The 16281-nt window shown below is 30.9% G+C and overlaps 1 protein-coding gene and 1 pseudogene across 2 annotated transcripts in view; both read right to left on the reverse strand.

The window, feature by feature from the left end:
- LOC149894860 (uncharacterized) overlaps positions 1-11777 on the reverse strand; it is a 28058-nt pseudogene extending 16281 nt beyond the window's left edge. Inside the window, exons 1-5 of the transcript XR_016451791.1 lie at positions 11060-11777; positions 10568-10832; positions 9718-9978; positions 3518-3808; positions 769-3319 (exon numbers count right to left, since the gene is read on the reverse strand). The product of XR_016451791.1 is annotated as an uncharacterized LOC149894860 (transcript). The remainder of the gene's footprint in view (positions 1-768; positions 3320-3517; positions 3809-9717; positions 9979-10567; positions 10833-11059) is intronic.
- A 1807-nt stretch (positions 11778-13584) lies between these two features.
- On the reverse strand, positions 13585-15903 carry LOC149894861 (uncharacterized). The gene has a single exon (XM_090085153.1). The coding sequence runs from the start codon at positions 15513-15515 to the stop codon at positions 15177-15179; it is 339 nt and encodes a 112-aa protein (XP_089941279.1). The 5' UTR covers positions 15516-15903; the 3' UTR covers positions 13585-15176.
- Positions 15904-16281: the final 378 nt, after the last annotated feature.

Here is a 16281-nt window from a genome sequence, read left to right on the forward strand (position 1 = left end):
TATATTTTTCACACTTTTCATTATAATTTTTTGACCTAATCCTTTTAGAATGATTTTTGTACCAAAATAACATTTTTTTAAAATTTTTTGCCACTTTGGTTATACAATTTCTTCCAAATAAAATTTTTTTAAAAAAAACTCCCTTCTTTTTTTTATTTGTTTAAAAAGCACAGAAGTAATTTAAGTAATTGCTAAAAAATCTAAGTAATCTTATATTTATGAATGCGATTGTATGGCAAAACTAATTAAGTAAAATAATTAGAAACAAATTGAAAAATCCAAGAAATCATCACAATGTAAAATAAAAAATTCGTAAAAATTTACTTTCAGTGAAGCTGTGTACTAAACTGAAAACCAGTATATAGAGGTATACACTTTAATGGCTTTAAAGTTTTACATTTGAAACATAATTCATCAATGGCCAGTAGATATTTTGTGTAAACTTATTAGTTTGCTTGTCTTCAACAAAAAAAAAAAAAATTTATAATAATAAAAAAATTACTAATTTTCTGACACTAACCTATGAAATTTTCAGTATATTGTGTGTGTCCTATTTATATTTATTATTTAAGAAGAACTACCTATAAACGAGTTCAACTATCTCTTTCTTCCTAAGTGGTATTATATTACTGTTTACTATCACTTTCTTTACGAGTGGTATTATATCACTGTTTCCATTTCAATTTTATTTCTTCACAATTGTCACTATTTATATTGTGTTAGTTTTACAGAAAGTTTTAAATACATAAAACCTCATAAAATACTTACAATATGTTATGTCTATCATTAACTTTGAAGCGTTTGTTTTCATTATACCTAGTAAAATTCATATTGGCCCCACGATCTTTAAAATCTTTGGATTGATTATTTATATATAAACTGCAATCTGTAAGTCTGCATAGTTGGTTTTCATTGTCAGTGATTTTGACTTGGATCTTTTGAACAATATCTTCTGACCAATTATCTAACACTTCTTCAATGGTTCCACCCTTTCGGTAAACAGCATTTTCTGAAGGTAAAACAAAAACTACTAAATACGAAGTACATCTTGCACAAATGTCTGCAACAACATGTCTAAGAAAATACTCCTCTGGTTTCACTATAACTATAACAACTTCTGACTCTGCTCCACACATTCCTCTGCTGTCAGTTACAAGTACATTTTGTTTACTTTCTTTAATTTTTTTGGTCACAGAAAATTTCTCCTGTAATGTTGGGGTGTATTTTTGTAAATGTGGTGAATAAACTACTGCTTGATAATTTTCAATAATATCAATTGCAAAAGAAACTAATTGAACTTCATCCATGTTGCTACATATAACAGTAGTGATCCTAACTTTGATAAAACAAATCTTTTCTAATACAACTGATAACACCTTTGCAGAGCTTTCATCTGTCCAGTTTAAAACAGGGAGAAATATTACTTTAGGTTTTTCACCTATAATTGAATGCCCACAAACCCCATGTTTAAAAACAAACTGAGTTTCCATGTAATTATTTGATCCAACATCCGGTTGACTGTTTGATACTATCTTTGACCCTCGATCTAAATCGTAATCATGATAAACTTTTACAGTTGCAGCATCATCTTCTTGTTGCTGTGTAATATCTTGTGCAGTATCAAAATTACTGTTTTCTGTTTTCATTTTTTTGGTTATTTGTTTATTAGTAACTGTTTTTTGTTGATTCTGAATTTCCATAATACTATGAGAGTGATTATCTTTTTCATGATTTGATTTTATCTTTGAATTCTGACACAAAATAGTATTTGACTTACTAATAGTGTCTTGAGCAGAGTCAATTAATAATTGAATACATTTTGTAACTCTCATCAACTTTTCAAGAGCTATTTTCTTCATTCCTATTACATCTTCATGAAAACAATTACTTTCTAATACCTTTTTTTCACCATTTATATTTAAATGTCGTTTCTTCTCAATACTTTGAGGTATAAACACCACTAAAGATTGATTTAAAAGTGAGGTAAACAACTTCTTTAACTCGTTTGCATCTTGTTCTTTGACATATTCTCCAGGCAGTTCATCAAGTACAAAGTGTACTTCAGCACTACTATTTTCACTATAATATTGCAGTAACTTTGGGAGAGAAATATCTTTGTTTTCATCCAGTTTTTGGTTTTTACACATCCTTTGCCATAGCTCTAATAAGTTCTCACACACAATTTCAACATTCTTTTTTGAATATTTCTTTAAATTATCAGCAAAATCTTTCATCTCACATTGAAATAAAGAAAAATGGTCACAGCAAATGTAATACAAGGTGGACTTTTTTGATGATTTTAAATAAAATCTTTCTACAATCTCTCTCCCAACCACAGATTTTCCGGAGCCAAATCCACCAAAGATAACTTTTTTAAGTTCCTTGTTATTTATTGCATTTATTTGTTCAGGGTTAAGATCCAATGATTTAATCTGTTCTGAAGTATCTGAGTTGAGTGTGGGCACTTTACCTACTTTAAGTTTAGCAATAATCAACATGGTTAATCCAATAACTTGCTTAAAAAGTGCTTTGTTATTTGAATGGGAGTTTTTGTTTGAACAATACTCAAAAATTTTATTGCGCCACCAAATGTTTAAAGTCTCGCATGTTTTAAGTTCATCTTGGCATATAAATAAAGTATTGTATAAATCAAACTTGGATGAATATTGGAAAGTTAGTTCTAATTCTAAATCTTTTCTTTCCACTGAACAACAAGCTACTACTCCTAATATAGTTAATGCTTTTTTTTCAATAACAGGTTTGTTAATACTTGCAAAATATTTGACATCAGCTGAGCAGTTTTTACACTCTTGTTTTATCAAATCTAATGAAGCAGCAACACGGACAATAAAAATCAGACTTACTTTTGAGTAAAATATTAAAACTCTATTGGCTGAACATCGCTCAATATTTTCTTGAGGTATAAAATTTAACAAGGTTGCATGGTGATACAGGTTATAATCAAATAATAGAGCACGAATACCTTTTGTAAGCTTATTTTTAAACAGTTCAGTAAACAGTTGCAAAATGCAAATCTTGTATTTCTCTGTCAAATCTTCAATTTCTTCATTAATCGACAAAGCAGGAAAACAAATTACTTGGTCGAGATCAACAAAGTTCCTTTTAAAGTATTCTTCCGCAAACTCTAGAATTGGTTTTTCTTTTGATGAACTATATTGGGAACTTGTACTATCTCTCCAATCCAAATACTCAGGCATGGGAGGATTTTGATTAATCCAAGGGAACTTATTGCTTAAACACGGATCAGGTATTACAATGTTCAATTGATTACATGGATTCATTTCATAGTTGCATATTTCTTAAAAACAACAAAGTAAAAAAACTTTAAATTTGTAAAAGAAACTAATAAATAATATACAAACTGCTTCTAACAAATACATTTTTTAATGTTAAAAAGTAATTAAAATTTTTTAATGTTAAAAAGTAATTAAAATTTTTTAATGTTAAAAAGTAATTAAAATTTTTTAAGATTAACACTATGAAGTTAAACCCATACCAGGAATCAAAACCTCACAACAAACTGATCGCTGCTTTTTTCCTTTTGAGTCTTGAAATGAAAATTTAAAAACAACTTCTCCATCAACTTTAATGTTTTCAACTTTGACAAACAAGACTTTGTTTTCCTTTTTGGGGATATAATAATCATTTGATTCTTGGTAACCATTATTGATAACTTTCCATTTAGATTTGGCTTCTTTAGGTTTAAACTTCACTCTTGTGAGTTCCACATTGTCTGTCTGCAAATTCAACTTGAATACACAACCACCTGGAAATTTTCCTTCAATTTCTAAACAAAAAAAACTTTCAATAGTTAGTTTATAGCATATTGTTCTCATGCTTTTTTTGACTTCTCTTTTGTTTCAAAATATGAAATAAAAAGAAAACGTTATCTAGTAAGATTAAGAATAGTATCTAAATGTTAGAATTTGCAGCAAAAAAAGGTTTATGAAAAATATGTAAAACAGTTTTTATTTAAGTTCACTTGAGTAAATTAACTTTATCTAACTTTATCAAAATTATAAGTGTTGTGAAAGAAATTAGTAAAAAAAAGCCATAAAAGTATTGTTGTTAGGTGAAAGAATTAAAAACCAAATACCAGCATTGATGACAATAATAATAAAGAGAAGAAGTAGGACGAGGAAGATTGAGATAAGGGGAAGAAGAAATTGCTACTACAATGGTAGTATTATCGTCAGGCTAAGTCGGGAAGCGAGAGCGATCGCTCTCGAAAACTGATCACGGAAATAATATTTAGTTGCAAAAAACAGACCAGATTTTTTAGTCGTTTTGAGAACATTTTAATTTATGGTATGTCCGTAAAACAAAAAGTTTTTGTTTTACGGACACTTGGAAACATAAATAAACACGAATGTTCTCAAAAGATCTTGATGTGGCAGAATAAAAAGCTAAAAAAAAAAACATTAAAATCCCGTCAAGTTTACGGACAAACTAATTCTATTGGTTCATAAAATATGCTGTCTAAACAAAACAAAGTTCAAGGATATTCTTTAAAAATTGTATTATTCAAGAATTATTAAATTTTGAGATCCCTGGCATAAATTGTTTTAAGAATATATTATCAAACGAACTGTTATTTTAATAATACGGCTCATTCTTGGAGCTTCGATCTGCAAAGCCGTAAATCTTTTAAGCTATTATTATTTTTTTACAAAAATAAATGTTTTATAATACATATTTTTTAAATTGTCAAAATTTTGAAAGTTTATTATAAGTTATAGATTTTATTTGTATATTCTTATTTTGTTATTGAAAAATTATGTACATTTTATGTAAATGTAATTTTGTGTATCTGTTTTTATTCTAATGTAATCTTTTAAAGCAGTTTTTACAAGCAATTTTTAATTGTTATCAACTAAATAATTATTTCTCAAAACTAAAAAAAAAATTTAAGTAAAAATTGGTCTTACGAATTATAAAACGTACAAGTAACTAATAAATATTGAATTTTTCAGACTATAATTCCCTCTAGGGGTTGCAATCACGGAGGTCTTATTCAATCCCGGGATTTCGGGATTGAAAAACATCAATCCCGGGATCCCGGGATTGAAAAGCAAATACAACATCTATACAGTATTAAGTAGAATAAAAGCAATACGTTTAACTAAAAATATACTTATTAAATTAGTTTAATTTAATTTAACATGTTAATTAAATTTCACATGTTAATAAATTTTAAAAAATCATGTTAGAAGTAAGGAGATATGTTATGTTTTTTGTGCTTCGAAATGCGACTTCAGGAAACATAACGCGTCTAAAGTTTCATCGCCCAAACGGTTACGAATTTTTGTATTGAACAGTTAAGCGGAAGAAAGTGCCCGCTCAGCCTCAAAACTTGCCGGTTTCACGGTCATACGAAAAGAACAAACTCTTTCTAAATAATCGCCACGTGTACCCCCATTTTCAAATAGTGTCATTTCTTTTTGAATTTTTGATGACAATGTTTCATGTCTAATTGGTTGTATTGGTGATTGTCCTTCTTTAACAACACGATCAAGTTCCTCTTCAATACTTAAATTATTTCTTTTAGACTCAGGTGCCATTTCAGGTTCCTCAATCAAATCCAGCATGTCAGACTCAGCTGATGCTCTTACTAGAGCAGGATTGGAAGCATTTAATCTTTCCAGCAATTCTACCGAAAGTTTTAGACATTTAAATGAAGAAGGCACTGTAATTATTTCTTCATCGACTTCAACGGGGCTTCGACCGTTATGCAAGTATTGCAGAAGTCCACTTATATCGGTTCGGCGTTCATGTATGCGAGCCATTAAAGCTCTACGCATTTCTTTGCTTGTATTATTGTCAGCATCCTTTAATTTTGTAAGCATGAAATTAATAGCAATGTGGGCTGTAAATGGTTAGAATCTCGACGACATATTGCTTCAAACGCTGCTTTAATGGGAACTAAAGTTGTAATTATCTCTGATAATATTGTCACTTCACCATGTGACAGAGCTATAGAATTATCTTGCACTGGGTAAATATCAATTAATGATTTTTGTATACAATTTTTTACTATGTAAAATTGTTAAAGCATTAACAGAAGGCTGCTCCACCGTGTCTTGCAGTCCATTACTAAAGACAGCTGTTTTCCAAATTCAGCCTTTATATATTTTTAAGACGTCGTTCTTGGTTGGTGATCGGTCTAAACTTTAGTATAAGTTTGCGTACTTTTTTAATGACTGGCCCATAATGAACTTCGTTTAGTTCAATTTTAAGTCTTACATTTTCATGATTGTAGTCGAACAAATCTTCCTCAATGTTCTTATTCTCGGATGAATCACTGTAAGAAAATTAATTCTGGCTGATTTGTATCGAATTCTCTTTTTTTATAAAGAACATCAATTACAGCAAGTTGTACGGCGTGAGCAAAACATAATTGTTGGTTAGCAGACAGCAACCTGCCAACTTTTTTCATAACACTAGCTCCGTCGGTCATTACAACCACAATGTCGCTTTATAGATCAAGACTATGGTCTTTAAGTCTTTTTTCTAATAGTTCAATGCACTTTTCTGCTGGTATTGAATCTGTTATTCGCACTAAGCCTAAACTCCAGAACTGAGATTTTTGTCCATGAACGTTAATATTCATGTAGCGACAATTTCGAAGTGACGTCCATTCATCAAAAGACAAAAAAAATCTCTCTCCTACACCGAATTCCGTTTTCTTGCGCACTTCAATTTGATGAACTAAACCTAATCTTATTTTTTTGCTGTACTCTACTACATGATTACGAATTGTGTTTGCTGACGCTGGTAGATTTCTGAATCCGATAATAGTTAGAGCGGCACGTAAGTCTGTTGAAGAACAAATCACATTAAATGAAAGCCCGTCAGACGCCGTTAAACGAGCAAGTGTAGTACTAAGTGTTTTATCTTCCCTTTCATAAATCGAAAAGTATTCTGTTAGTGATTTAGATTTCTTTTTTGGTGGTTTATCTGGTGTGCATTCTCCGGTAATATTAGGTTGGGTTGGAATTTCGACCTTCACATTATGCACCGACAACATGTGTGTATGAAGTCCTTTTGTTTACCCATCACCAATTTTTAAAATCTTCTTGCAGTTTGGCAATTTACACATCGTTGTTTGGCCTTTTTCATCCCGTAAAAAATATTTCCAAATAGCTGAGCTACTTTTAGTTGTAAAATCCACATACGACATGCTGATTTAGTTTTTAATTTTAAGATTCTACCATATAAGAAACGCGCTTTTCTTCAGTTTGAAAAAACTGACAATAGTAACTTAGCTATTAAAAATTATTAACAATAGTAATTAAGGTATATAAAAATCTAACTAATTTAACGCGAGTATTTTAAAAGTGTTTACGTAAATAACTTTTTAGAAACGACGTAAATTTGTATTATATAACGAATTATTATAAAATAAATATAAACCGTAATAAATAATGATACAAAGTCTGGGTATCGCAAGCAAGCATATTATAATAATATTTTTAATTGCTTACAAATCTATTATTTAAATCAAATCGTATTCAATTTTTAAATAGTGTATATGCTAACCAACATGACATAGTGCGAATATTTTCACTTTAGTTTTTCTCTAAATCAATCCTTTTCGATATCGTATTTTATTACACAACTGAAAATACAATACATTTTAAATTTTATACTAAATAAAAACTTTTTTATTGATACACAAAATTGTTGTTATTTTTATGTATTTTTTCATTACCCTTTTTCATTACCGTGCGATATTATAGGGAATCCCGGGATTGATATTTGACAATCCCGGGACTTCGGGATCATAAATAAGGCCGGGATCCCGGGATTTCGGGATCCCGGGATTGCAATCGCTAATTCCCACCCTCCCTTTTATTCCCATCCCCCTTGTATTAAGGACTCGAGAGTAACAGACAATAACTTTCGTCTTCTAGGACTCTTCAGTAATGTAATGATTTTATGGGACTAAATCCAAGCAATAAAACTAGAAAACTGTTTTATGCACAAGCTACAGAGTAGTATGCAAACAGCATCCCATAAGGAGAGAGCTCTACAAAAGCACAAGTTAAGGAGCTATATCCAACATTAGACAATATTGTTTCACAACGCAAGCATAAATACATACATAATGTGACTTACGAGTGGATCAGCACCGCGCCAGAGGTCGAGATAGAACATAAACTTACATAAACGAAACAAAAGCATACACAACAAAACACAAACATAGCTACATACATAAAGTGACTTACAAGTAAAACATTTTAAAATAAAATGTCTATCCGTCCGATTCAGATGAAGAACTAAAATCGTTACTGTAGCAGCTTTCTTCGCTACTATAGTCAGTGGCATTGCTAGCATTAGCTGATAAACTCTTCGCTTACTTAATTAGATATCCACAGCGTGACTCAAAATATCTTCTCGTTCTTGGTAAGTAAAATTCTGGTCATTCCCTGTTATGATTATAGAGTCTTCCATTGTTGAGTGTTTCATCTTTAAACGACGATTAGTCAGTATTACAGTCAGAATACTGAAAATGAGTTCGACAGCGGAATTAGAGCCAGAAATACGCATCATAAGTTGAACTAAAAGACAAAAGTTTGGAAACTTGATTCTATGATAAAGAAAAACTTCTTCCACATTTCAAATGGCGTAAGTGCAATGATGTACTGAGTATTTATTACTAGTTTTGCAGCTTTCCATTCTAGAAGAACCATTTTAAAATCTATTCATGCAGCCTCTATAGGGTAGAAGAGTTCCTTTAGTAATAAAGAGATGCTGGCATCACCATACATGCTGTCTGCGGTCCATAATTGTGGATCTAACCAATCTATTGATTCGAATATGGAATTTAACAGCGAACTAAATTTATCGTTTACCAATGGCAGAATGATGTCGATTGCTGATTTTCCTAATTTAATGGCAGAACTAAGACATTCCAAGTTAAGATTAGCCATTTTGCAGAGCTCAAAATCAACAAACTCTGGATTCGATTTTTTGAAATACAGAGAAAAAAGATTAGTTGTGCCATCTTTTTCATTGATTCTAAACTTTAGTTAATTTGAATCAATAGTATCATCGATACCTTCATTACTTAATTTGTCTAAGCTAGCCTTAGTTACATCTACTGCTGGTTTTAGTTCAGTGACTATTAACATTTTCTTTTCGAAAACCAACGATAACGGAGATCATTTTTCTAAAATATCCAAGTAACTACAAACTATACATAATAGTCTGTATTCATGCAACCGTTTGGGTACCCTAGAAATCTTAGCACGCATATCTGCTTTGGTGTCGCGATCCGCAAGAGCGTTTTCGAAACCCACAACAAGTGAAGGCCAGTTATGTAATAATCTTTTAAAACCTCGTCTCCTGTGACTTATAAAGCGCGTTCACGATATTTTAGGCAAAGTGTGGTATGTAATATTCAAAGACTCAGTAGCTTTTTTAACCGCGCTTTTTAACATGCCAGAATTGCGAAATAAACTTAAAATGGAAATGTAAAAGCGTTCACACTCTTTAAACTGTGATATATCATTTACAGCACCTTCTAGAGCTCATTCTAAACGATGGTTTACGCAGTGAATTTTAATCAGCCACATTCTATCGTTTTTAATTGTGTTAACACTCCATTATAAATTCAAAAATTGACGCTTGCTCCATCGGCCGTCGCGCTGACAAGTTTGGATTTGTAAGCTGCCGCAGTTAAACGAATATTACCTGATTCATTAAAAGTGCTGTCAATAGTATTTTTAATGGCATTAGCATCCATTCCATCCAAATTGTTCATATCAAGTAAAGATACTACAAAGTAAGCAGGGGTCCCCTCACGTTCAACGCGCCCAAGAATCAACTCTTTCTCCTCCTTCGTTTTTCTAGCCTGTGAGCCATCGGAGAGAATGGAGAAAAAACTTTTAACATTGATGATTTTAGCAACTTTTTCTTTTAGAGCACTGGCAATGCAGGAGATATATTCACGTGCTAAAAATAGAAATTTGAATAAAAAATATTTAAAAAAACTTTTTAAAAACAACATTTTAAAAATGGACTAAAATGTGAAAAATAAACTATTCCACGGGACCCAAGGACTTTGTGATATCTTACTGGTATTTTTAATAAAGTCCTTGTGTCCAACAAAATCCAACAAAGTGCTTAATCTTTATCCATGTAGTTTCAATCTTTTAATGATGTACTATTTACAACGTGGTAAAACGAGCAACTGGCTCCCGTAATGGAGAACAATTTTTTAACTGATAAAGTTGTTTTTTTTAACTGATAAAGCTTTGTTAAAAATACTAGTATTTTTTAAATAAGTTTTGCGTTGTGTAATTTATGGACGATCCCTAAACTAATGCCTGTTTAGCGTTGTTTGTTTTAGTTGCTTTTTTAAACGACTTCTTTTATAACTATGCTGACCTTATATTTGTTTTGCACGGACAACAAAAAAATAAAAAATAAACAAATCGATAAGAAAGAATATTAAATAAAATGTTGTAAAAAAAAATTAAAAATCATTTAGAAAAAAAAAGATTGTAAAGGTTATAAAAAAAATCAATAACCTGTTTTTTGCAATTGTTGCATTTTCCTTCTAAAAAAAGTACACCATTAATTTTTTGACATTTTATCAGGGTCTCGAAATGGCTATGTGGCATGCTTGGTTTTAGAGCCATTTCATGAGCATTTCTTAACATCTTTAATAACGCATCGCGGCTATCATGTGGTACCGAGTTTTCTATATCGAGATTGGTGACTCGACTACTTCCAGGATCTTCAGAGTACCCATTTTCAATTTGTACCGCCAACCTATGCCATTGCCCTTTAAGATGACGATCAACCTTGATTATTATCAAAAAAAATCATGATTAAAATTAAATAATTCTGTAAAAAGTACGTTCTCTTCGCAATGTAATAACTTATAAGATAAATTCACGGGTCATTATATAATACTTTATGCATGTTACTTTTAATGAAACATTGTAAAATAACTATATTCATAAGTAAAAATTATACAAAAATTATTTCCTTGACTGAGAAATTAAAAAGTAAATCATTTTAATTTTACCTGATGTTTTGTCACCAAACCAAAAGTTCCCTCAATAAACGAATAATTCAACGCTCCTTTAACTAAAATATCTTTTAACAATGCTGTTTTGTGCCTAACACAAATCTTACACCATATTTTAACAACTAATCCTTTTACTTCCGTGTACCCGATAACTGATTCTTTCCCCCAAAGAAAGAAAAGTTTTTAAGTTCTTTGATATTGGTTTCCTAACTCTAACTAATTTGGCTTCAGTTGCCATTCTTACAAACTCGTTATACTTAAAGTTACTTTTTTCTGTTTTAAATACTAATTAAAATTATAAATCCCATTCACTAAACATCATTTGCGGTATTGTGAAGCAGTTCCGCTTCCTCTTCATGAAGTATTTATAAACTTTTTAGTTGATTTTTATCTAATTTTATTTCTACAGTAACTCAATGATTTAATTATTTTGTTTGTTCATCTTACCAAGAAGAATTGTTTCAAATATGTTAAAATTTTCAAACTACGCGAAGCATAAAATAGGTATAAAAAAAATTTACTTTTTTATTTATAAAATAATCTAGCTTAAATAAAACTAAAACTGGCGTTAGTTTTATAAGAATCTTGTTGGACTTTTCGGGGCCGGGGCTATTTTAATTAGGATAACCACCTGAAACTAAAATGTAGAAATTCCACGTAATAAAAAATCTATTTCGCAGAACAAAATTTCCATGACCACGTAAATAATATTTAGTTGCGAAAAACTGGCCAGATATTTTAGTCTTTTTGAGAACATTGCAAAAAGAAAAAAAAAAAAAAGGCCAAAGATTACTGGACCGATGAAAGACAATTACAAAATTAAAAAAAAAATAAAAAAAGAAAGGAAGATAACTCTAACCGCGAAGAAACTTAAAGCAAAATAAATTACGCTTAGTACAAATATTTTGGCAAAATTTCCATTTTATTAGGAAAGCCTTTTTTAATGTGCCATAAAAAAGGCTTTCATAATTAAAATAGCCCCGTAAACAGCGTAAAAATGACTGAAAAAAAAGTCTTGAATATTTTGGAGCCCTAACATAGCGAGACCCGGGGCTAAAGCTCCCTCTAAAATGTTCTTTTATTTATGAAAGAGTATAATATAATTTTTATAAATAAAAATAGTATTATACTCTTTCATAAATTAAAGGAACATTTGTTTCCTTATTAAGCAATCGTAAGATGTTACTTTGTATAAAAAATGTTGCTTAATTTTTTAAAAACAAATTATAAAATAGCGATGTTTCTAAAATATTTGTACTAAGCGTAATTTATTTTGCTTTAAGTTTCTTCGCGGTTAGAGTTATCTTCCTTTCTTTTTTTATTTTTTTTTAATTTTGTAATTGTCTCTCATCGGTCCAGTAATCTTTGGCCTTTTTTTTTTTTTTCTTTTTGCAATGTTCTCAAAAAGACTAAAATATCTGGCCAGTTTTTCGCAACTAAATATTATTTACGTGGTCAGTGGCGAGAGCGATCGCGATCGCTTCCCGACCAAGCCTGGTTATAGTAGTAACTGAAGATGCAGCAATAATTCTTTCAGTAATCATAAAATCATGTTTGTACAAATATATTTTTTGAAAGCATTTATTTGAAAGAAAAATATTTACCATGAAACATGTTTTTTTTTATGCCAGAAAAAAATATTAAATTTACTTAAATTGGTTTTAGCAACTTCTTTTATATAAAAACCTCCATAATATCTAACAATTATTGGTTAAAAAATTTCGGTAATGCTCCATAACATACCTTAAAACTGTGGTATAAATTAAGTATTTGTATAAATATAGTATAAATATAGTATAAATTAAGTATTTGACCTCTTACATTTGATCTTTTTTATAGGATTGTTACAACTTTGAAATTATTCAACTGTCGACTAAATCGATTAATGTATTTTTCAGAGTCGACCAAAATCAACAAATACATTTTTAAAATCGACTAAGTTGACAATAAGTTGATTTAGTCGAAATATTTGAATAAAAAATGTTACTATAATTGAATACTTTAATGTATATTTTTTAGATGCTATAAAAGAAAAATGAACTTTAGGTGAGTAAACAAAAAAACCAGGTGGTATATAATACTGATGTTCTGGTGGTATGTAACTCATGCTGATGTTATATTAAGAGCGTTTTCTTTATTCTATTTTAATTCATCTAATTTATGATATGAATTAAAATCTAATAAACAAACAAATTAAAACGAAAATTACAATCACAAAGATGGACATTTTATATCATTTTTCACAAAAATTAAAGCAAAAAATTAACAAAAAATTTAGTTAATAAAAAATATTGGCGTAGATAGGTGGGGGCAAATGAGGCTAAAATTTTTTTGGTGTGGCCGATTCATAAAACTTTTTCGCACCCTTACAGTACTATAACATATTACTTAGCATTTTGTTTTAAAAAGCATCAACTGGTTACTATAATGAGAAAAAGGAAACATTAATGAAATGGTACTACATACAGTAAACTAAGAGTTAAGCTTATGTGGTACTGCAAGTTAGGTTCAATATTCAGGTATTTTGGTTGAGCTAAAAAACCGAAAGATCTTCTAACGCATGGCTCAATCTTTATAAATAGTTTACTTTTACAAGATAAACAACTTATGAAGGTATCTCTTTACTAATTGGTCAGCATCATAACAATATTAAAGATTTTTTATAGTTAAATCAAATGAAAAAATAGAAATAAGGATGTTAGGATAATTACCCGATTAAATCAAATTTTAGACAATTTGTAGGAAACCCAGAGTTGATTAAATTGACTATTTGATTTTTCAAAGTTGACTAATTTTAACTTTCGACTAGTCGACTTTTATTTAATTTAGTCGAAGTTGATAACAACACTTTTTTTACTACAGGGTGCGTAAAAAGTTCCCGCACTCCTCTGGCAACGACGTTATTTCCTTTATTTTAAAGCACACCGTTTATTTTTTTGCATTATTTATGCTCTTCTCTAATCTTTGAATAGGTTTTAATATTGAAGTTTTTAGGTTCCATGACGAAATCAAGAGATTTGCGGCCGGCAATCGAGAGGCTAGCTAAAGAGAAAAAGAAAGCATCGGAGATCGCTCGTCTTCTGAAAAATCCGCGGCGTACGATTTACGATTGCTTGAAGCGACTTGAAGAAACTGGTTCCATTTATGATCGTCGACGTTCTGGAAGACCAAAAACTGCAACTTCGGGTAAAATCGTCAAAAAAATCCGCGACAAGATTCGATACAACCCAAAACGATCGATGAGACAAATGGCCTAGGATGAAGGGATTTCGGAAGGTTCAGTTTGGCAAATCGTCCACATAAAGCTAGGAAAATACTCGTAAAAAATTCAAAAAGCTCACGGATTTACTGATCGGATGACAGCCACTTGTTTGGCCCGTTGCATGGAGCTTCTCAAGCGATTCAAGAAGCCGGCGGACGCCTCGACGATTCTCTTCACGGATGAGTGTCTCTTCATTGTCGAGCAGTTCGTGAACCATCAGAATGGCCGGATAATCGCTGGAAACGTTCAAGAAGCAAACCAGAAAGGTCGAATTGCTTCAAAGGCAGCTCACCCCCAAGCAGTGATGGTTTTCGGAGCGATTACAGGAGACGGCAAGATGCCAATGGTTTTTGTCGATCAAGGAGTGAAAATCAGAGCTCAAAACTACCTGGATGATATTTTGACGACAGAGGTATCAACTTGGACCAATTCACACTTCGGACAGCGGTTTTGGACGTTTCAACAGGATTCCGCCCCAGCCTACAAAGCAACGGTTGTCCAGGATTGGTGCAAAGGCAATTTTCCGGGTTTCATCACACGAGAAGAGTGGCCTCCAAACAGCCCGGATCTTAATACCTCGACTATTCCATTTGGGGAATTATGAAGGCCAACGTTGGAGCTGTTCGCCATCCAAATTTGAACTCTCTACGGCAAGCACTCGAAAAAGAATGGGCCACTCTTGACGATGGTATGGTGTACGCCGCGGTTGAAGCATTCCCCAAGCGCCTCAGGGCGTGTATCAAGGCGAAAGCAGGACTTTTTGAGATCTGTCTTGTTTTTGTTGTTTGGTATGTTATCAAGAATAAATGTTTAAACTTTTGGCACATTATGATTGTTCTACGTGTTTTTACGTCATAAATACTGAGTGCGGGAACTTTTTACGCCCCCTGTAGATGTAATCAAAGTTCCTAAAAATTTAATAAAACACTTACGATATAAGGAAGCCTGGCCATGGTCATTAATGATTTCAATAAGATCAGTTCTTCCTATATCATGAAGATTTTTTTTAAAACCTTCTAATTTATTTTCTGCAACATAACCATGCTCTTCTAACACTTCAATCAACTTCAGACTAGTTGTGACCTTTTCAAGAATGCCTTTACCAATATCAGAATAAATATACTTCAAATTTTCAACATCAATTTGACACAAATTTTTTGCAACTTTTAACATTTTCTTCTTGTACTCCATTTCGCTCAATGAACCAAAATAATTATTCACTTAAAAATTAACTAAAAAAATAAATCAAAAAATAAAAAATGATAAATAAACAGTAATATCTCTCTTAGCATCAACCCAACTAATTTAGTTCTTAACTTAAATAGAAGAAGAAAAGGATTTTCAAGACCGATTAGAGACAAAGTTAACTTTCTTTTTGAAAAAAAAAAAAAAGATTAACTTTGTTTTAAAGGTTTAATTGGGGACTTAATTTTGCAAACCCACTATATACTCTTTATAATAATAAAAAAAAAAAGGAATATTGAAGCCTGTCAACCTAAGCTTATAAAGAGAACAAAATAATGTTTTGAGTTGACAAACCCACTCCAAAACCTCTCCATTTTTTAGTAAGGAAAAGTTATCCTCCCCCAACAGGGTGGGTCTGCATTTTTTAGAGCTTTAACAAACAGCTATCATTAAGAAAAGTTAATAATAACTTGAAAACTAACAAATAGCATACAGAAGTTAAAAGTCAGCTATATAGTTTATTTAATTTATTCAAAACACAATGTAGAGCTAGTCAAGAACTTTGATTTAAACTCACAATTTGTAAATAAATAAAATGTAAGTAAAAACAAAAAAAAAAAAAGAAATTTAGATAGAGATCATCAATTAGTAAGAGTAAATAAATTTAAAAAGAAAATTAAAACAAAATAAATAAAAACCAGATTCACATTAAACTTCATCAATAGATTAGATTCAATAATTAAATTAAACTAAAAGCTTATTGTTGAGTTGC

This window comes from Hydra viridissima, unplaced genomic scaffold (genome assembly GCF_058129835.1).
Source record: "Hydra viridissima isolate aposymbiotic clone 2 unplaced genomic scaffold, HvirCarnegie_v1 scaffold_1, whole genome shotgun sequence".
Taxonomy (NCBI): Eukaryota; Metazoa; Cnidaria; class Hydrozoa; order Anthoathecata; family Hydridae; genus Hydra; species Hydra viridissima.

Coding starts and splice junctions, on each gene's coding strand:
- LOC149894861 (XM_090085153.1), bottom strand. CDS start 15,515: ATGGAGTACAAGAAGAAAATGTTAAAAGTTGCAAAAAATTTGTGTCAA.